The sequence below is a fragment of the Lampris incognitus genome, chromosome 11 (genome assembly GCF_029633865.1).
Source record: "Lampris incognitus isolate fLamInc1 chromosome 11, fLamInc1.hap2, whole genome shotgun sequence".
In the NCBI taxonomy this organism is placed as follows: domain Eukaryota; kingdom Metazoa; phylum Chordata; class Actinopteri; order Lampriformes; family Lampridae; genus Lampris; species Lampris incognitus.
The window spans coordinates 34965508-34988281 of record NC_079221.1 but is presented as its reverse complement, the minus strand read 5'-3'; the positions used below and the strand labels follow the sequence as shown (position 1 = coordinate 34988281).

The window sequence follows — 22774 nt, the reverse complement described above, 5'->3', positions numbered from 1 at the left end:
TTGCACCCCACACTTCCAGAAGCAGCTCCCACAAGTTGGATTGGTTGGATGGGCACTTCTTTGAGCAGATTGAGTTTCTGGAGCATCACATTTGTGGGGTCAATTAAACGCTCAAAATGGCCAGAAAAAGAGAACTTTCATCTGAAACTCGACAGTCTATTCTTGTTCTTAGAAATGAAGGCTATTCCATGCGAGAAATTGCTAAGAAATTGAAGATTTCCTACACCGGTGTGTACTACTCCCTTCAGAGGACAGCACAAACAGGCTCTAACCAGAGTAGAAAAAGAAGTGGGAGGCCGCGTTGCACAACTGAGCAAGAAGATAAGTACATTAGAGTCTCTAGTTTGAGAAACAGACGCCTCACAGGTCCCCAACTGGCATCTTCATTAAATAGTACCTGTTAGAGCCTGTTTGTGCTGTCCTCTGAAGGGAGTAGTACACACCGGTGTAGGAAATCTTCAATTTCTTAGCAATTTCTCACATGGAATAGCCTTCATTTCTAAGAACAAGAATAGACTGTCGAGTTTCAGATGAAAGTTCTCTTTTTCTGGCCATTTTGAGCGTTTAATTGACCCCACAAATGTGATGCTCCAGAAACTCAATCTGCTCAAAGAAGTGCCCATCCAACCAATCCAACTTGTGGGAGCTGCTTCTGGAAGCGTGGGGTGCAATTTCTCCAGATTACCTCAACAAACTAACAGCTAGAATGCCAAAGGTCTGCAATGCTGTAATTGCTGCAAATGGAGGATTCTTTGACGAAAGCAAAGTTTGATGTAAAAAAAATCTTATTTCAAATACAAATCATTATTTCTAACCTTGTCAATGTCTTGACTCTATTTTCTATTCATTTCACAACATATGGTGGTGAATAAGTGTGACTTTTCATGGAAAACACGAAATTGTTTGGGTGATCCCAAACTTTTGAACGGTAGTGTATATAGAGATAATATTGAAAATTGTGATTGCTTCCCTTTGATATTTGCCTCATGCTAAAGACAGAGCAAGCAGACCAGAAGATGATTGGGTTTAGATGAGCAGGCCTATAACTCACTTGGTATGATTACAATACACTACAACCTGGCTACCACACCTAACTGTTTACACTGTGACTGTGCATAATTGAACAGCTGTAATAAGAGGACTGGTGTCACCATCCCGATTTCTAGCACAGAAAATACCTCTATTACTTGCAGAGATGTTGCACTCTTCTTGCATTTTTGTCCTGGGAATAAGTACAGCTGCTGTTCAACTCACTACCCTTCGCTTCCTTTTTCAACTCATTACCCTTTGCCATTTCATTGTTAATGTACCCGCTCTCGTTAAAGATCACGGTTGGCAAAGTGTCACTGCCCTCATAACTGGTGGGCACAGAGCTAGTAACAAACCCACTGCTGCTTTTGTGAACCTCTCTGTGAGGCGTGAATCTTTATGCTGTATATCTTTCTTCATCTTTTTTCCCCTTTTCATTCACTCAGAATATGGCACCATCCTAAAGGCGCTGGCCACAACCAACAAGAGCCTGCAGGGTTGTTACCTAGAGGAGATGGAACTTCTTCCATCAGGGAAGCGGGAACCAATCCTAAGCCTGCAGATCCTGCACAGCGATAGGTCACTTTTCGTGGGACTAAACAACCAAGTTTTGAAGATCCCTCTGGAGAGGTGTTCCACATACAAAACTCAGGCGTAAGTACTGATTGAATATCTCCCTCCATCGTCCTAATGAGCTCCTCCCACCACAATGATGAGGTGTTGGGTTGCAGACAGGGACACCTGCTTTTTGCTTTCCAAAGGTGGCCACGTAGTATAGTTTCTACATTTTATTGTTCCTTTTATGCCTTTTGGCAGTAGATCCATTCAAACCTGCTCGGTCCCCCATTAAAAGTAATTATCTGTCCTTGACTAGGATTAATATGTCTGGCCAACCTGGCCTATAATCATTAAAGTCCTTATTGAAACAGATAAATGGCAAGGCGGGGGGTATTTGAGTACAGTGAACTCATTGTCATGTTCAAGAAACCAGTCTGAGATGATTCGAGCTTTATGACATGGCGCATTATCCTGCTGGAAGTAGCCATCAGAAGATGGGAACACTGTGGTCATAAAGGGATGGACATGGTCAGCAACAATACTCAGGTAGGCTGTGGCATTGACACGATGCTCAATTGGTACTAAGGGGCCCAAAGTGTGCCAAGAAAATATCCCCCACACCATTACACCACCACCACCAGCCTGAACCGTTGATACAAGGCAGGATGGATCCATGCTTTCATGTTGTTGATGCCAAATTCTGACCCTGCCATCCGAATGTCGCAGCAGAAATCGAGACTCATCAGACCAGGCAACGTTTTTCCAATCTTCTATTGTCCAATTTTGGTGAGCCTGTGCGAATTGTAGCCTCAGTTTCCTGTTCTTAGCTGACAGGAGTGGCACCCGGTGTGGTCTTCTGCTGCTGTAGCCCATCTGCCTCAAGGTTCGACGTGTTGTGCGTTCAGAGATGCTCTTCTGCATACCTCGGTTGTAATGAGTGGTTATTTGAGTTACTGTTGCCTTTCTATCAGCTCGAACCAGTCTGGCCATTCTCCTCCGACCTCTGGCATCAACAAGGCATTTTCGCCCACAGAACTGCCGCTCACCGGATATTTTCTCTTTTTCGGACCATTCTCTGTAAACCCTAGAGATGGTTGTGCGTGAAAATCCCAGTAGATCAGCAGTTTCTGAAATACTCAGACCAGCCCGTCTGGCACCAACAACCATGTCACGTTCAAAGTCACTTAAATCACCTTTCTTCCCCATTCTGATGCTCGGTTTGAACTGCAGCAGATCGTCTTGACCATGTCTACATGCCTAAATGCATTGAGTTGCTGCCATGTGATTGGCTGATTAGAAATTTGCGTTAACGAGTAGTTGGACAGGTGTGCCTAATAAAGTGGCCAGTGAGTGTATGTGTTAGAGGTGTTGGTGTTGGAAGAAGTTTCTAGCCAGTTTTATATTTGTTCGGGCATGTGTGTGTGTGTGTGTGTGTGTGTGTGTGTGTGTGTGTGTGTGTGTGTGTGTTTGTGCATGAGATGGAGCTGCATGGAGAGAGAGAGAGAGAGAGAGAGAGAGAGAGAGAGAGAGAGAGAGAGAGAGAGAGAGAGAGAGAGAGAGAGAGAGAGGGAGGGAGAGAGAGAGAGAGATGATGATGATGATGAGGAGGAGGAGAGCCCTTTTGCTCTGCCGTCTCCAGCTTCGGTGTTATTCATGTGAAAATCTCAAGGGTGAGTGAGGCTAGAAAAGCTCTCTGACTGTTTGTCCAACCTTCTGCATCCCATCAATGCTTTCAATCAGCTGCCTCTACCAGGCGCCACAGTCCTTCAAAGTCCGCCTCATTTTAACATACAAATGGCTTGATCCTTTGTTCACTTTTAGAGCAGTGTGTGTGTGTGTGTGTGTGTGTGTGTGTGTGTGTGTGTGTGTGTGTGTGTGTGTGTGTGTGTGTGTGTGATTTTGCGTGTCAAACGTGCGTGCACGGAGGGCAGTCTGGTGTGTTTGAAAGTTTGAGTGTAGGTGGATGCTGGGTATAGTTCTCATATGCACACTGCATGATGAGTCAGCTCGCTAGTTCTCTTAACTCCAGCTCTCCACTGCTAACTCACACACACCTAGCCACCTATATACATGCAGCCAGCAGAGTGTTTGCAGAGTGCATACTAATATAGGGGTGGGTGAGACACACAAACAGATAAACAAAGAGGGTGGAAGAAGATGAGAGGACAAGAACAGCGTCTGAGACATAGAGACAGATACAGAGACCGAGAGAGGGCACAGATGTTTTTAATGGAAGCTGATCAACCCTTTTTCAATCGCAGCGGGGTGGAATGATAAGACGAAGTGGGCTCCAAGGGTACATGGGAAAAGACCATCGTTAATCCTGCTGGTTATATGCGCCCGCTTCCCTGTCTCAGGCTCTCTCACCTCTGCAATCTGTCAAACAGACAGCCTAAACAAGCCGTGCCACAAAATACGACAGATGTCAGCCTGTCTGTCAGCGTGACAGCAGAGCTCTGCCCAGGGGACTACAGCAATTGGATAGGGCAGATAGGTGGCGCTGATCCTGAGGAGTGTGGTTAAAAAAAGGCACAACAGGTAACTAAATGCATGCATAACATTTATGAGGCTGATGGGTAGCAGAGACATATCACAGATCCCAGTGATAGTTCATGTCAATGAGAGAATGAACAGATGTGTGCAGGTGAACACGTGCATGCACATACACGTGAAAATGAGTGCACACACAGACACACACACACCCACACAGACAGACAGAGACACACACTGCACCTGAGACTTCAATGTTCAGGAAGGTTTGATGATAGCCCCTGCACTCGGAACTAATTCAACTAAGCATTCTCTCTCTGTCTCTGTATCTGTGGATGCCATCACTCATGCCACTTGATGGAGGCCCCCTGGTGTGTGGCTGTGTGTCTGAATAAACTCCACTTATGGTGCTAGTGTGTGACTGAACCATTGTCCCCTGTTCTCCAGCGTTGCATGTGGCCTTCCCATTGACATGATTTTATGGTCACTCACACTCGGACAATAACTGAATATTTCCACATGGTTTACACTGGCTCGTCTGCAGCCGTTCATATCCCTTTCCGTCATTAGCTTTCCATGTTCTTGTTTGATGGCTGGGAGAGCTGGCGCTGGATCAATCGGGAGAACCTGGTCTGCTGCGTCCTGTGGGCCCAGGGACCACGGCCCTGCCTGGAGCTGCGCCCGAAGAGGAAACACCAAGGGCGGTCTGACAGGATGCAGAAATGGGGCAGGCTAAGCTAAGTGCTAGCCCATGCAGACCAGCAGTTCTAATAACACCGAGGGCGGTCTGGTGGCAGCCTCACCTTGCGTTGACTGTGTTTTTGGTGTCGTCGTGTGGAGTGCGGGAAGGTGTGTCGAAGGTGTCTGGCTGGGAGAGCTGGGCGTTGGATCAGCTGGGGGGAGCCTGGTCTGCTGCGTCCTGTGGGCCCAGGGACCACGGCCCTGCCTGGAGCTGCACCCGACGAGTAAACACCGAGGGGGCGGTCTGACAGGACGTGGAAGCGGGACAGGCTAAGCTAACTGCTAGCCCATGCAGACCAGCAGTTCTGACAGTCATCCTGGCTTTCGCTCTCTTGGACAGTGAAATATTTTTTTTGGATATGTTGGATGTCGGCACTGTGATGGCCTGGCGGTCTGTCCAGTGTGTCTCCCTGCCTGCCGCCCAATGGCTGCTGGAATAGGCTCCAGCATCCCCGCGACCCTGAGAGCAGGATAAGCGGTTCAAATAATGGATGAATGGATGGATGTTGGATGTGGGGGGGGGGCTTCCCACCCACCCGCAGACATGGCCAGTTGTGTCTGTAGGGACGCCCGACCAAGCTGGAGGTAACACGGGGATTCAAACCAGTGAGCCCCATGCTGGTAGGCAATGGAATAGACCACTACACTACCCGGGCATCCGGATATGTGTTTTTGTAGGTTTTTGTTTGTTTGTTTTTTTGCAGTTTGGATATATGTGTTCTTGTAGTTTGGATGTGTGTTTTTGTCTTTGTGTTGCACTGTTGTGGGCTGGGGGAAACGATATTTCCTTTCATGTGCGCAGGTGCGTGGAATGAAATGACAAATAAATGTTCCGATTCTCTTTACATGTACACTCTCACACACACAAGCACACACACTCAGATATACATGCGTTGACAAAAACACAGGAACATATACACATTACACCGTGGAGGTGTGTGTGGTACGTTGCTGGTCGTCTATCACATAGCAGGAAGTGAAAGCCACAGCATTACTTGTGTCGCATAGTTGACTTGTTTTTTGATCAACGGGAAGATCCAGTGTGTGTGTATATGTACGTACGTGTGCGCATATGGGCACATTTCCAAATGTTTAACCATAGAGCTGAATTGCTGAACCCTTTTCTGAGGTAACAGTAGCAGTATAACGCAGATATGTAAATGTCGGCTGGGATGCATGTACTGTATCTGCAGTCACCAGCCCCAGTTAACGTAAAGTGCTTTTAATGTTTGGTGTTCTGCATTGAGCTCGCCGTCTGCTGGCTGGCTCTGCAGTCATGAGAGCGAATAACCTGCACATGACCATGTTTAGTCTTGGTTTTGTTTTGCTAGACGTGTTTAATGGGAAATGTCTCGTGGCTTTTTCTCAGTTGTTCAGTAAAATATACCGCAGCATGTTTCTGGGGGTTTTAATTGCCTGTTTGTCCTGTATTCACACTCATTGTATTTGAGCCAAGTGATGGGCACCTCCAGCTGGCAGCACCGCTCCTATCACTCTCTCTCTCTCTCTCTCTCACTGTCTCTGTCTCTATCTCTCTATCACTCTCTCTCTCTCTATCACTCTCTCTCTCACACTCTGTCACTGTCCCCCTCTCTCTCTCTCTCTCTCTCTCTCTCCATCAGTCTCTCTCTCTGTCACTGTGTCCTTCTCTCTTTCTATTAGTCTCTCTATCAGTCTCTCTCTTACTGTCTCTGTCACTCTCTCTGTCTCTCTCTATTAGTCTCTCTCTCTCTTTCTATCACTCTCGCTCTCTCTCACTGTGTCTATTTCTATTAGTCTCTCCCTTTCTATTAGTCTCTCTATCACTCTCTCTCTCTCACAGTCTCTCTCTCTATCACTCTCTCTCTCACAATCTGTCACTGTCCCCCCCTCTCTCTCTCTCTCCATCAGTCTCTCTCTCTGTCAGTGTCCCTCTCTTTTTCTATTATTCTTTTTCTATTAGTCTATCTATCAGTCTCTGTCTCTGTCTCTGTCTCTGTCTCTCTCTCTCTCTCTCTCTCTCTCTCTCTCTCTCACTCACTCTGAGCGGAAGTGCGAGTGAGCATGCGGAGCAGATACCCGAGAGCGGTTGTGAGCGTTTAGCTATCTTTTTTGCTATTTTCTCCTTGCAAATATTGCCTATAGTTTGTTTTGTAGGGGTACTGGTTTGGTTTGTGTATACAAGGAGGTTTCGAGAGGTCTTGTGTGTGTGTGTGTTTGCGGTCAACCAGCGCTTGCTGGTCGGTGTGCTAAACGCCGGTTTGGAGAGTTCACTTTTTTCCCGACCTCAGTGCGGTTTTGAATCAGTGTGGACCTGAGGAGTTTCTGTTTCTGGGAGGGGATTTTAACTGCACAGAAAATGATAACATGGACAGAAATCATATTCAACCTCATGCTGCCTCCAGACGTGCAATCAAGCAGTTGATTGTAACTCATAGTTTGGTTGATGTGTGGAGAGCGATGCATGAGGATGTCAGGCAGTACACCTGGGTTCATAGTAGAGAAGAATCTCTTACTATGGCATGGCTGGATCGTTTCTATTCTTTTAGGCATAATTTCAGTATTTTTAAAGAATGTGGGATTGCCCGTAGGTTTTTCAGATCACTCAATGGTGACATGCAATGTTTGTATTGCAAAAGTAAAGCAAAAGTCTGCTTATTGGCATTTTAACACTGCTCTGCTACTAGATGCACACTTTAAAGAAACCTTTACATTTTTTTGGGATATTTTCAAAACTAGGAAAGGGGAGTTTACGTCTTTGAAACAGTGGTGGGATTATGGGAAAGTGCAGATCAAGCAGCTTTGTCAACAGTACACTCTCAATGTCTCTCGTGACATTACTAAATCTATGAGGGATCTAGAGATTGAAATAGTGAAGCTGCAGACTTCTGCAGGGTCCAAAGGAAACTGGGGCTGTGTTGAAGACCTAAAGTCCAAAAAAGCCTTGCTGGCTGACTTGCTGGGTGTTAAGGCACAGGGGGCATTGGTCCTGTCTCGTTTTCAGAGTGCCGTCCTGATGGAGTCACCCTCAAAGTTTTTCTTCAGCCTGGAAAAGAAGAATGGACAAAGCAGGTTCATTCACGCCCTAAAGTCAACAACAGGACACATGCTGACTACGGCCAATGAGATCCAAAAGAGAGCTGTGGATTTTTACTCTCTTCTGTACAGCAGTGAGTACACCGAGAATGAAGAGGCATTTGACTCCTTCTGCAGTGGGCTGCCCAGAATCTCAGAGGAGAGTAACAAGGAGTTGGTGGGTCCTCTGACTGCAGAGAAGCTGTCTACAGCGTTGCAGAGCATGCAGGGGGGGAGGCCCCTGGGATTGATGGACTCCCGCCGGAATTCTACAAAGTTTTTTGGTCTGAGCTGTGTGACGACATCATTGAGGTCTTCACTGAATGTTTTAATGAGTCCTTCTTGCCCCAGAGCTGCAGGAGAGCTGTTCTGACATTGTTGCCAAAAAAAGGCGACCTGCAAGATATCAAGAACTGGTGTCCGGTCTCTCTTCTGTGTGCAGACTACAAACTGCTTTCCAGAGTCCTGTCCAACAGACTGAAGAAAGTGATAGACCAACTCATCCATCAGACCCAAACCTACTGTGTGCCGGGCAGGTTCCATTGTTGACAATGTGTCACTAATTCGGGATGTTTTGGAAGTCTCTGGTCCATTGGGCTTTGATGCTGGTCTGGTTTCATTGGATCAGGAAAAGGCGTTTGACCGGGTTGAGCACCAATACCTTTGGAAAGTGTTTGAAAGGTTTGGCCTCAGCCCTGAAGTTGTTGCCAAGATTAAGGTTTTGTACAAAGATATTGAGAGTGTACTGAAAATTAATGGTGTTTTGTGTAAACCTTTCAAAGCATGTAGAGGTATAAGACAAGGCTGCTCACTGTTGGGCATGCTCTATACCAGCGTTTCTCAAACCTCACAGCTGATTTAAATGATCAGTTTTGATATTGGGCAGCATCGGGAGCTCATAACGAGTTGATCATTTGAATCAGCTGTGTTGGAGCAGGGAGAGATCTAAAACATGCAGGACAAGTGGTCCTCCAGGAGAGGTTTGAGAAACGCTGCTCTATACGCTTTCGATTGAACCGTTATTACACAATTTTCGCTCTTCTATTGGTGGTCTGTGTTTGCCTGATCTTGGCACAAGAATTGTCTTATCTGTGTATGCAGATGATATAGTTATCGTCATAAAAAGTCAAGATGATGCTGATCTGATTGAGAAACTTGTGGAAAGGTTTGGGAATCTTTCAGCTGCTAAGGTAAACTGGGCAAAAAGCAAAGCCTTAGTGGCTGGAAAGTGGTCTGCAGGTCTCCCTCAGCTGCCAGGGGGGCTAAATTGGAAGGGGGGGTTCAAGTACCTAGGAGTGTTTCTGGGTGATGACCAGACGGTTTGGAAAAACTGGGAGGGGGTGGTGGAAAAGGTGGAGGGGAGATTACAGAAGTGGAGATGGATGTTACCACAGATGTCTTATAGGGGAAGGGTTTTGGTTGTTAATAACTTGGCAGCCTCCACCCTCTGGCACAAGCTAACCGTTCTGGAGCACCCTGCTGGATTGCTGAAAAAAGTACAGTCCATCTTTGTTAACCTTTTTTTGGATAACCTGCACTGGGTACCACAGAATGTACTATACCTACCAAAAGAGGTGGGAGGGCAGGGTTTGGTGCATCTGGAGAGCAGAGTAGCAGCCTTTAGACTACAAATCATACAGCGCTACCTCACAGGGACTGATGATGTGCTGTGGAGACCTCTCATGAGTGTTATTTTAAAGAAGGTACAGAGTTTGGGTCTAGGCGCTTCTTTGTTTCTAACAGACTGTGTTTTTAAGAACATGCATGACCTGTCACCCTTCTATCAAGGATTGTTTAAAGCTTGGACTCTATTCAAGTGGTGCAGACTAGAGCATACAGCATCTCTGTTTTGGCTTCTGGAAGAACCCCTAATCCATGGGGCCAGACTGGATGTTCAGGATGACAGCAAACCAGGTCTCAACCGGAGGCTATGCTCAGCTGGAACTGTTAAGTTGAAGCACATTGTGGATGCTGCAGGTCCAATGCTTCTTGACACAGGCAACGGCTTCACTGCTGGGCTTGAGGTCAAGCAGACACCCCAGAGACATTCTGAATGCATGGCTTAGAAGACTCACCAGCGAGGAACTGGACATGCTGCATGACTATGCCATTGGGACCGAGGCTCCTGATAATGGAGATCCGTTCCCCGAGTTGGGCCTTCAAATGGACCAGACTGGTCTAACAAGACCTTTGCCGGTCCCAAATTTGGCTACTAAAATGGACCTTTATATGTTAGATAGAAAGGTCTTGTACAAATGTTGTGTTGTTGCCATGAACAAGAAAATACTGAATGAGAGAAAGGACACTATATGGAGAACAAGACTAAAAGTGGCAGATGACTGTAAGCCAGTGTGGAGGGTGCTGTATAAAGCCCCGCTGAGCAAAAGGTCAGGTGACTTGCAGTGGAGGATCCTGCAGGGAGCACTGGCAGTCAATAGTTTCATCTCTAAAATTAATCCAACTGTTTCTGTTAAGTGTCCTGTCTGTCAGTCGCCAGAGACAATGTTTCATTGTTTGGTGGAATGTGAAAGACTTCAGGTGGTCTTTGAAGCTCTACAAATCATATTTTCACACTGTGATGAAAGATGGAATGAAGCTGTTTTTATCTCTGGCGCTGGGTACAAGAGGAAGGATGCGGAAAAGTGGCAACTGTTAAACTTTGTAGTGGGGCAAGCTAAGTTTGCGATTTATAGGAGCAGGAAAAGTCTGATTAATAATGGTTCGGAGGAAGATTTACTTCCTTTGTTCATTGCAAGGGTGAAGGCGAGAGCCCGAGTGGACTTCAGCTTCTTCACCTAAATAAACAACTTGGATGAATTTATTTCATGGTGGTGTTTCAGTAAAGCAGTTTGTTCAGTCAATGAGAGGCAACTGGTATTCCATTCTGTTTTTGCATAATATTTCTTTTGACCCTTTGGGAGTATGTGACTTGGACCACTGTTCTTAAAAAAAAAAGGAAAAAAAAGACTTTTTAGACGGCTTAATGTGAAGGAGTTGCTCGTGTTGATGTTGTGAAATGGATGTGTCTTTGTTGGTTTTTTGTTTTATGTAAATTAAAGAGTTTTTTAAAAATTCAAAATTCTCTCTGCCAGTATCCCTCTCTCTTTCTATTAGTCTCTTTCTATTAGGCTCTATCAGTCTCTCTCTTACCGTCTCCATCACTCTCTCTCGCTCTATTCGTCTCTCTCTTTCTATTAATCTTTCTCTCACTGTCTCTGTCAGTGTCTCTCTCTCTCTTTCTATTAGTATCCCTCTCTGTCTCTCTCTCTGTCTCTCTCTCTCTCAGTCTCCCTTTCTCACTGTGAGTTAAGTGATTTATTCTGGCTGCAGCGATGTGCTAACTTAGCTGCAACATTACATCAATCAGGCCGTTTTTACGGAGGGGAGGTGGTCCTCGTTGCCAAGTTGAGAATGAAAGTAGGGAGACTGTAATCACTCAAAACAGTAGTGTGCCTCATAGGACGCAGTGTTTACCCTCTGCTACCGGCCAACAACCTCTGCAGTACACACACACTACCCTCTCTGGATGCTGCGCTCATCTATCAAAAAGAGAATACATTAGACAAGGAAGAAATATTTCAGACACTCTCCCAAATTAAGAAGAATTCCTTTGATTATTCTTTTCATCTCGCCGATCTTTTGGTGGAGGAAGCGATGAGGAGGAGAAAGAGGACAAGGACAATTACGGGATGAGGAGGACAAATGTGAAAAAAAATTTTTGAGAAAAGGAGGCAGGTGAGAAAGGTTGGTGGGGTGGTGGCGGATAACGTTGAGGATAATAGGTCCAGCTTTACATACATTATATTTGGCGTCACGAGTTAAGATTGTCCTGCTGGTGATCATTGTATTTGTGCCTGAGGGTTGTAAAGCTATATGTGTGAGTGTGTCTGTGTGTATATGTTATTAACAATTAACTCACAGACTATAATATAATAGTTCCTCACATGCGAACAATACATTTTATTGCACTGGTTAAAATTTTCCTGAGGGCTTTAGATGAATGAACTGCTATACGTGTGTGTGTGCGTGCATGCATGCAAGCACATGTTCATGCAGATGTGAATTCCTTCTCGCGTTCATTTGTTTCCCCATTTGTGTATACATGATGTACACGTGCACAATATAGATAATGTGTTGCAGTACATCTTCCAGTGTAGGGACGCTTCCAATAGGCTCCCCGTGCGGTCACTTAAAAAAACGTGTTTGGATTCCCGTGTCGTTCTCACCCCGTTTCTGTGAGAGGATCTTACAGCCCCTTCCCAGAGCAAACCCAATTTACGGGGCGGTATTGCTGCCAGCCGGTTAGCAGGCTGCGAGAACACGCTGCCGCTAAGCCTGTATGACCAATCACAGTAACACCTCACAAGCCAAGGGCGAGAGAGATAGAGAGAGAGAGAGAGAGAGAGAGAGAGAGAGAGAGAGAGAGAGAGAGAGAGAGAGAGAGAGAGAGAGAGAGAGAGAGAGAGAGAGAGAGAGAGTGGAAGAGGGTAGACAAAATAAGTACTCACAAAATAAAGGCACTTTTTTTACTGGTGTACAATGGTATTGCTTTTATTATACTTTTATGCAGGGCTTCCTTCCGTCTTGATTTGCACAGGCAATATGTCTTAACCTGATGTGTCACCCTTCCAATCCCCAGATGCGGATAAAGTCAAACTGATATGTTCTCTTCTATGCGGAAATGAAAATAAAAAAAAAACCCAAAAAAGACACAGTGGCTATGAGCCCTAAGGTGACAGTGTATTCTGCTCCCGCTGACTTCTCTCTGCCGCTTCCCTTTCTTCTTTTTGTTTCACGCTATCTCTGTCCCCATCTGCGCCCCTCCATCTCAGTATTATATCATTACCTCTCCCATCTCCTTTCCCAACGTCTTCCTGCCATCTATCTTCTTATCCTGTCTTCATATCTTGGTGTTTTTCTGCTTCCTTCTCTTTCTCGATGTCTTTTTTTTGGGGGGGGGGGGTTCTCCGTTTCTCCCCAATGTATCCGGCCAATTACCCCACTCTTCCGAGCTGTCCCAGTCGCTGCTCCACCCCCTCTGCCGAGCCGGGGAGTGCTGCAGACTACCACATGCCTCCTCCGACACATGTGGAGTCGCCAGCCGCTTCTTTTCACCTGACAGTGAGGGGTTTCGTAGCGCATGGGAGGATCACGCTATCCCCCCCAGTTCCCCCTCACCTCTGAACAGGCGCTCCGACTGACCAGAGGGGGCGTTAGTGCAGCGATCAGGACACAGACCCACATCCGGCTTCCCACCCACAGACACGGCCAATTGTGTCTGTAGGGATGCCGACCAAGCCGGAGGTAACACCGGGATTCGAACCGCTAATCCCTGTGTTGGTAGGCAATGGAATAGACCGCCACACCACTCCTTCTTTCTCGATATCTGGCCATCTTATAACCCCGCCCCCCCCGACTCTGTTTTCTGGTGACCATGCAGTTTACACACCAACACTGACACCATTTTGGCTAGTATCATACGTACTGGAAGCAGTTTTTCTGGACCGCTGTTGCTCGGTGTGTGTGAATTTTTTCAGACCCAGTTATCAGCTTTGCTTCAGCCGGGGTTAATTGGACCTGTCTGCATGGGACACTGGCAAGTGTTACCTGTGTTTCAGTCGGACATGAGCCGCCTTCCTAGATGGCCGGCACAGCGGGAGAAGAGCCGCGGGGATTGGTTTTGTCCTCTGGGAAGACAGGACACCAGCCAGCCTGCCACCGGTGGTCTCCGGACCACAGCCCTCCAAGTGACGAAGCACTCGGAGAGACGCGGGACGAGGCTGGCCTACGCAGACATCCGTTTAGCCGTGTCAAACCTCTCAGACAGCTGCTGCTATCATGTTCCCGGGGTGTAATGTACCCGCGAGGAATAATGATTTCAGTGCATAATTTATCACACTGAGTGGTCGTATATGCAATTACAAGCTGATGATGTGCCGTTTAAGGCGAAGTGAACTATTATGTTTATATCTACCGCTAAAGGGTGTGCAATGAAAGGAGACAATGTTTTTTAGAGCATTTACAGTCCCATAAAAATGCCGTTACACCTCCATGGTGAGGACCAGGCAGATTTATTTTCCAAATCTGATCATCCAGACATACCGTTTTATTGGCTTGTGGGTCTTGCCGCTGCTCTCTTGTTTAAAATTTAACTGGCCCGTGTTTGATGGGTTCTCTGTTTTCATTTGGTGTGCCACCAGGCACAGGCTGAGCTGAATTAAATATTGTCTGGTGCCACAGTGAGTTGTCAGAACCGTCGCCTGTTTCTTACCATCTGTCACTCTCTCTCTCTCTTCCTCGCTCTGCTGTGCGTGTTATTTCATACGCAGAGGCGCATCCACAAACAGCGGGGTGTTATCAGAGAAACACACTTACATGGGTGCACGAGCCAACCCCTCGCATTTAAAGACTGTCTCTCTCTCTCGCTCACACACACATGCACGCTCAGATGCACACACCCATGCATGCGCGCACACTCACGCAGGTGCATACATGCAAAGCTGCACGTACAACATAGCGGTGCACACCCCGCGGCATTTTCCTTATCAGCGGACTCAGGGTCAGCCGCTGACGGTCCTACACACACTGTCTTTTAAGGGAGCGTGGCTTTTCGATTCCCATCGTACGTCTCCATACAACACAGCCCCATCTGCACCTCGATAATTGACTTTTACAGCGGGGCTGCTTTGGAAAAAAAAAACAGGGAGCCATCAGAAGCAGGGGGTGCGTGGAGATTGTTTTGGCCGGTGTTTTATGCGGTTGCAGAAAGGCCAGCATGGTAGCTAAATGCCTTGGCTTGCTCTTTCTCCCTTTTCCTCGCACTACTAAATCCTCCCTTATTAAATGGCCTCGCCTGCCTGGCCCGCTGCAATACCAGTATTTGAGGGGGGAAAAAAGGGGGGGGGAAGATAAATAACCCCTCTGTTACAGTAAGGCTCCGTACCTGGATTCCAGAAGGTGTGAATTTTCTGTAATGGGTGTAGGTCGGCAAGTGTACCCGTGTTTTTATTGTGTTAGAGTGTATGTTTATGTGTGTGTTTGAGTGTGTGTTTTTACATCTGCATGTTTGCATGTGTGTATTTGTGTGTGTTGGGGGTGTGTGTATGCGTGTGGTTGCATGCATACGTCCACTTGGACTTAGCCTGGCTCTACGTCTGTGTGTGTCTACTTCACTCTTATAAAGCCCCATCCACATCAGCGCTGCAATCAGACTGTCGGTTCAGCATTTCTTTGAAAGCCCGTGCATTCTCCCTGTCTTAAGAGCTTAGGGCAAGGATGGCTGGCTCCAGCCACGGCCTTCATCTTTTGGCCAGCGCTTCTCCACGTTTCCACCACTCTCATTAATGCAAACAGAGCTAAATCTGGGGACCCTCTGAGGCCAGAGGGCCCCCAGCCCGCCTCTTGGTGCAGATTACCTGGTGCTAAATCTCCTCCACTTATTCCTCTCCTGCGGCATTAGGTGTTTCCTCCTTTAAATATTCTCCTATGCCTTTAATTGTTCCACTCAACTGGTTTCTTTAATAGTGTGTGAGGAGGTGAAGTGTCGACGGTGAGTGTGTTGGTGTGTATTACAAGTGTGCTTGCTTGTTTGAGCGAGCGCTTACATGTGTCTATGTGACCCACATGTGAATGAGGAGTCGGCAGCACTGCACTAGTTGTCTAGTCATTCACCAAGGTCGGCGATCTGGTATCGCAAATACAGCCAAAGTTGCAAAGTGCTCCAATGAACACGGTTTTGAAAGGGCCATTAGGTTCACTGGACTGTGACTTTGCAGCAGACCTCGCTGTGATTCTTGTTTTATCCCTATCGGTAGTTAGAGAGGACACTTAATTAAAAGCACTGGGGGGAAGGCTAACTGAGTATTTCGAGCTTGATTGCATTTTAAGAAGGTGCCTGCACCTCCATGGTGTTAGAGATCATAAGAAAAATGGGCGTCTGGGTAGCGTGACAGTCTATTCCGCTGTCTACCAAAACGGGGATCACCGGTTCGAGTCCCTGTGTTACCTCCGGCTTGGTCAGGCATCCCTGCAGACACAATTGGCCGTGTCTGCGGGTGGGAAGCCGGATGTGGGTATGTGTCCTGGTCGCTGTGCTGGCACCTCCTCTGGTTGGTCGGGGCGCCTGTTCAGGGAGGAGGGGGAACTGGAGGTAATAGCGTGATCCTCCCACGTGCTCCCCTGGTGAAACTCCTCACTGTCAGGTGAAAAGAGTCGGCTGGTGACTCCACATGTATCGGAGGAGACATGTGGTAGTCTGCAGCCCTCCCCTGGATCGGCAGAGGGGGTGGGGCAGCAACCAGGACAGCTCAGAAGAGTGGGGTATTTAGCCAGCTATAACTGGGGAGAAAAATGGGGAAAATAAAAAAAATAAAATAAAGAGATCATAAGAAAAATTACTGCTCCCTCTCGCTCTCTTTCTCTAACTTTTATCTTCTCTCCTCTTTGTTTGAGGATCACATTTGATGTGCTGGCTAAGCACCTCTTACTAGATCTCAGCATACTTTGGGTTCACCGTTGAGAGCCGGACCTGGCCCTGTGTGTGTGCTGTGTCAACACCAGTGGTTTCCTTAATCTCCAGGCTAAAAACACTACGGGGCTCCTCAAATAAACCATAGGCGTTTGTGCCAGGGGAAAACAAAACACGTCTCCTCCTCCTCTCCGCTGAATGGAAAGTGAAGAGGAGAGGAAGATGGGAATGGTGGGAGGCAAGGATGAAGGAGAGGATAGAAGTGGATTTGGAGAGAGGAGAGGGGGGTAAGGAGAGAAGGACCGAAGGACGAGAAAACAAACAGAGGGGCACAGTGAAGGGAGAGGGTGTGAAGGAGGCTGAGATGGAAGATGAACTGAAGAGGAGCCATTCAGAGACAGGTCACTCGGTTGATATCTTTATCCGCCATTCCAGAGGCATCCAGATCAAGCTCTGGCGGCACTCATTAACAGCTTTAGATTTAATTACCCTATATTAAGCCTCTGCTTTATGGGGAGCTTACAATTATTTAATCCCTGTTTGCTTGTAAAATGTATGGGGTTGCCTGTGAAAGGACCAAGGTAGCGAGAGAGAGGGAGAGAGAGAGAAAGGGAGAGAGAAAGGAAGTAAGACGAGTAGTGTATTTGAAAGTTGAGTTATGTTCACACCTTGTTGCAGAGACAGTCTTTCATGGTGGAAGTTGGTGTGATATCCCCGTGTGGTGTCATATTGAATAACGGTACAGTGGTTTCAAGTTATCTCTGCTCACCCTCCCCTTTCCTGCCCTTTGCAGGATGTGTCTGGAGGCCAGGGATCCCTACTGCGGCTGGGACTGGAAGCAGCACCGCTGCACCACGTTGGAGGACAGCTCCAACATGAGCCAGTGGAGCCAGAACATCACCGTGTGTCCGGTAAGTGATGGCCGGCTGTCATTTGCACCAGTGCAACCGGTGGAGCTGGGTGCTCAGAGGATGGCTCACGCACTGACATTGCCCCTCCTGGGGTATTTTATCCCTTACATGTCCTCGTGATCTGTTGCTTGTCAAATTTGTCGGCATGAACCATGATTAATGACTTTTAACGACTTGTAGAGAAGTTGACTGAATCGAATTGAATCGGGTTGAACTGGACTGAAATACATTGAACTGAATTGAATTGAATTGAATCACAATGAACTGAACTGAAATGAACTGAGTTGAACTTAATTTTGGAGGAAACGGAAGTGGATCTGGAGTGAAAAATGTAAATTGGAAATGAGAGGTGTGAATTGCTTTTGCGTGTCCTCAGGGTAAAACTCTACTCCAAATCGTCCTTTAACCCTCTGAAAATTCTCTTCCCCCATTTTAAAAAGGAAAAGGTCCCCTTAGCAGTAAAACGTCCTGTGATAAATGAAAGAAGAAAAGCTTAATAATGTATGTTTGGTGAAGGAGGTTAAACAGCTCGAGTTTTATGGGTTTGCACTTCACATCGTCACATTGTGCTGACTCGGACGCGTGGTTTCCAGCTGCGCAACCAGACGACCAACGGTGGCTTTGGGCCCTGGGCACCGTGGCAGCCCTGCAACAACGACGACAGCGCTGATGGCGTCAGCTCGTGTCTGTGTCGCTCCAGGGCCTGCGACAGCCCTGCTCCCCGCTGTGGAGGGAAAACCTGCGAGGGCCCCACCATCGAAGTCTCCAACTGCTCCAGGTATGGCGAAACTAAACTTGGTCAAAATGTCTTGATGCATGCTCAGTAATCCAGGTGAGGACATCCCAGAAAGTTGAACCAGTTCATCTGGACATAACGTTTAGTGGGAGAAACGTTTCATCACTCATCTAAGTGACCTCTTCAGTCTCCGCTGACTGCAGGTATCCCCAACCTTATAAACAATACAGTGGCATAACGACCAAAAACAACAACCAGTTTCATATGCAAATTACTGTGACCATTAACTAGAGTTACAATGGCCATGTGTACTATTCACAGAGGATTGGGGGATAGTTGCAAACAACAGTTGCACAAACAGGGCAATATAGTGTACGCTGTTAAATGCCAGGAGGATTGCCGTGACTTGTACATTGGGGAAACTAAACGGACGCTGGACAAGAGGATGACACAACACAGGAGAGCCAACGTGTCAGGCCAGGACTCCACAGTCTACACCCATCTACATCCTTGAAAGAGTGGCCACTCTTTCAAGGATGAGGATGTGCACATCCTTGATAGGGAGGAACGCTGGTTTGAACAAGGAGTCAAAGAGGCCATCTATGTGAAGAGGGAACGACCATCCCTGAGGGGGGGGGGGGTTAAGAGTACATCTGTCACCATCTTACAATGCTGTGATCACAACTTTTCCCCAATCCTCTGTGAATAGTACACATTGCTATTGTAACTGTAGTTAATAGTCACGGCAATTTGCATATGACACTAATCGTTAGTTTCGGTCGTTATGCCACTGTATTGTTTATAAGGGTGGGATATCTGCTATCAGCTGAGATTGAAGAGGTCACTGAGATGAGTGATGAAATGTTTCGCTCAATAAATGTTGTGTCCAGATGAACTGACTCAATGAACTCAAGATTGTACAGAAGAGAGAAATGATCTAAAGTTTACACAGTAAAGAGCCCTATGATCATCTGTCAAGTCACGGGCCTAATGATAGTGTATTTAGGAAAATAGATAAAAGAAAAAAAAGCCAACAACGGCTAAACAGAATATCAATGATATGACAAGATGCTTGCTGAAAAGGCAACATGTTCATGTAACTAAAATGAACCTAATGCTAGCTATGATAATACTATCTTAAAAATGTCTATCAATTGTGTTTCAAAACCAAAAAGATGGTGCAAACTAAGGTGAGTCGGTCCTACATCAGCATAGCCATCCTTATGACGAATTAAACCCTCCCAATGCAGAAAAGCTAATGTTTAGCAGGCATTTATGGCTAGCTAGTCTGATCCATGATCAGCTTCTGTTATGTGGCAGTAATGACTTTGAAACACTCGTGTGAGGTCACAGTTTGTAAGGGACTGTGAGGTCACAGTTTGTAAGGGACTAAAGGAGGATCAAGGGCATTAGGAATGTGATGAAAGGATGTAGATGACATCCGTGTTCTCCTTGTGAGGCCTTTATGCCTCCCCGCATGTGTCGGGGATCAGGCCGATCAGAGTTGCTGAGAGCAGAGCCTGTGCACCTTCATCACACTGGATTACTAAATCACATCTAAATCCCAGGTGTTTAAATTGAATTGAGTAGGAGGTGGCAATTACATCTGGAGTGCTACCCAGGAGCGAAGCACTCAAGTAAATGAGAGGAGTGGAGCTGCTAGTACCTTGTGTTTATTTGCACCCTGTCTATACAATCACACTTTATTGTTTTTAGTTTCCCATTTCACTGGAGAATTCTTTTTGCTCACACTTAAAACATGGATAATGGATAATTGTGTATATTTTTCCTCTTTTATTTGTGTATGTATCTGTTGCCATAGAAATGGAGGCTGGACCCCCTGGTCTTCATGGGGACAATGCAGCACCACGTGTGGTACGGGCTTCGAGCTGCGGCAGCGTTCTTGCAACAACCCCTCGCCCAGACATGGCGGCCGTGTGTGTGTGGGGCCGAGCCGAGACGAGAGGTAGGACGACAGAGACGCGCTGATAAAGAAACATGACTAACTTTGACAAACTTAAACTCAACATAGGATGCAGCCTAACTTTTTGGGATTCACTTCTGAATGGGTCCACCCATGCAAAATCCTTACAGTTTTAACGACTGAAGCCAGGGCTGTTGTTTCCTGAAGGGTTATTGTACAGTGGGCTGTCTAGGAAGGTGAGTTTGTACGGACCACGGCAGGTGGCAGCCTTAGCTCATCCCAGTGCTCAACTCCACCTGACGGATGGAGGATTTCACACTATGCATGTGTGATGAGCTATAGAAACATGCTCACTCACTGACAGGAATGTCCACACTGAGGATCTCAACTGTTTAATGGTCCACAGTGCTGTACAAACACAAGGGCCACCCAAAAAGGTGTGGGGTGCGAAATGAACAGAAAGAAAAGAAAAGAAAAGAAAAGAAAGAGAAACGTTTCAGTAAAATACCTTCTTCAATCTGCCATAAAGAGGGCAGGGCACACACCCGAGTCCTATTTATAGGGGCAGGGGTCCCAATCCCCAGACACTTAAAGGTACAGGGCCACGAAAATACAATATACAACTCAGATATAAAATCTAATGTAAAAGGTGTGACAGATAACAATATAGCCAGAATAGAATCCAATTTCGGTACGTATAGAACACATCAGGGGAATAAGGTACTAACAGCATATACGATGACAATGAATAATATATTGTCAATATGCTTCAAAAGAGGCAGGCTCCAGGTTAGGTGACTAGCACAAAATGATTTATAGTATTGTAAAAATCACCCGTGTCAAAATAGCTGATGTAAACGTGATTGATATAAATGTGTTAGATAAAGCAATTCAATGGCATCTCATTAAGGCCTGCAGGGTGAAGAGTTTTAAGGTAAAATATCCATTTGCACTTGGTCTGTAACAGACGTCGTTGCATATCCCCTCCCCTGCGTGTTGTGTTGACCTGCTGCATCACACAGAAAGCAAGAGAGGAAACAGGGTGGATGGCGTCTTTGAAGTGATGGGCAATGGAGGACTTTTCATCCCCTCTCCCGACTGCATTTTTGTGTTCAATAATCCTTGTTTTTACTTGCCTTGTCGTTTTGCCAATATATTGAAGTCCACATTTGCAGGAAATCAAATATATGATATTACTAGAGTTGCATGTAAGGAACTGTCTTGTATCATACTGCTTGCATGTGATATGACTACATAAAGTACTTGTGTGCTCACATGAATACTTACATACTGCACAAGAGCGAAAGGGGTAAAAACCTGTCATTCGGGTAAGGCATCCAGAGACTGGAGATGGGTTATATGTGACAAAACCACCTTTGTTTTGTCACCGCAGACCCAGAAAAATTAGGGACTTCCTGGTTAGAGCGGACACATATATCTCATCTTACATGTATTCAGCTCACCCACCTGTTTAAAGACCTAATCTTTTAGGGCGTCCGGGCAGCATAGCGGTCTAGTCCGTTGCCTACCAACACGGGGATCACCAGTTCGAATCCCCGTGTTATCTCCAGCTTGGTTGGGCGCCCCAATTGGCCACGTCTGCGGGTGGGAAGCCGGATGTGGGTATGTGTCCTGGTCGCTGCATTAGCGCCTCCTCTGGTCGGTCGGGGCGCCTGTTCGAGGGGGGAGGGAGAACTGGGGGGAATAGCGTGATTCTTCCATGCACTATGTCCCCCTGGTGAAACTCCGCACTGTCAGGTGAAAAGAAGCGGCTGGCGACTCCACATGTATCGGAGGAGGCATGTGGTAGTCTGCAGCCCTCCACGGATCAGCAGAGGGGGTGGAGCAGCGACCGGGACAGTTCGGAAGAGTGGGGTAATCAAGCGGGAACAATTGGGTAGAAAAAGCAGGGGGGGGAAGACCTAATCTTTTTGGACTGTTTGACAAGAGCACAAACTATTATGCTATTTTCTGATACACTATGCATGTGTGAAATGCCTTTATAGTCATATTCCACATGGTAGCAATGATGATACCATAGAGCGATCTCTTGTGCGAGTCCGTGGGTTATTTCCCATCGTTACCATCAGCCTTCTTACCCCTCGCCCTCCTTAGGTTCTGCAACGAGGGCGTGTCCTGTCCCCAGCCCATCTTCTGGTCTCCTTGGGGCTCGTGGACAAAGTGCAGCACAGAATGCGGTGGGGGGGTCCACTCCAGGGTACGCACCTGTGAAAACGGCAACAGCTGCCCGGGATGTGCATTGGTAAGAAACACAAACACACACACACACACACACACACACACACACACACACACACACACACACACACACACACACACACACACACACACACACACACTGCGTGCATTCCAGAGACCCTGGTGGTAATTAGGAAATGAGTCTTACAAAGTCTTGCCTCATCCTTCGCCTGACTGATGAGCCTTTAAAACCATTGAAATGCTGTCATTCCCTCTTAAGAGCAGATGTTTAATTAGTGTAACGGGTAATTGTAATTAATGTCCGCTAAAGAAACATCCCTCTTAGTGCAGCAAGACCAACTGTCCGTGTAGCTACTATGTCAGTAGTTATTAATGTCTACACATGTTGATTTCCGCTGCGCCGGGGCCAAAGAGAGGACTCTCCAATAAGCTGCAGGTATCATGCCTGTTAAGGTGAACCTGCGATGACAGCAGCGATAAGCAGGGTCGCAGGTTTTATATCCTCCCATGACCCCCGATAGCTCAACCGGGGCAGGCATGTGCGTGTCCAGCGATTTACGAAAGCATTAAGAATGTCTAAATGTCAAAGGATAAGCTTACGTCAAAGGAAAATGTCACATCTCCCCTCTTTGGTATCTGAAAAA

General features: G+C 46.7%; 1 protein-coding gene across 1 annotated transcript in view; it reads left to right on the top strand.

Moving 5' to 3' along the window:
* The window catches only part of sema5ba (sema domain, seven thrombospondin repeats (type 1 and type 1-like), transmembrane domain (TM) and short cytoplasmic domain, (semaphorin) 5Ba), a 180032-nt gene that overhangs the window by 140026 nt on the left and 17232 nt on the right, over positions 1–22774 (top strand). The window contains exons 12-16 of the mRNA XM_056290159.1: positions 1476–1683; positions 17133–17250; positions 17844–18028; positions 19809–19952; positions 22026–22173. Coding sequence (XP_056146134.1) covers positions 1476–1683; positions 17133–17250; positions 17844–18028; positions 19809–19952; positions 22026–22173 — 803 coding nt within the window. The remainder of the gene's footprint in view (positions 1–1475; positions 1684–17132; positions 17251–17843; positions 18029–19808; positions 19953–22025; positions 22174–22774) is intronic.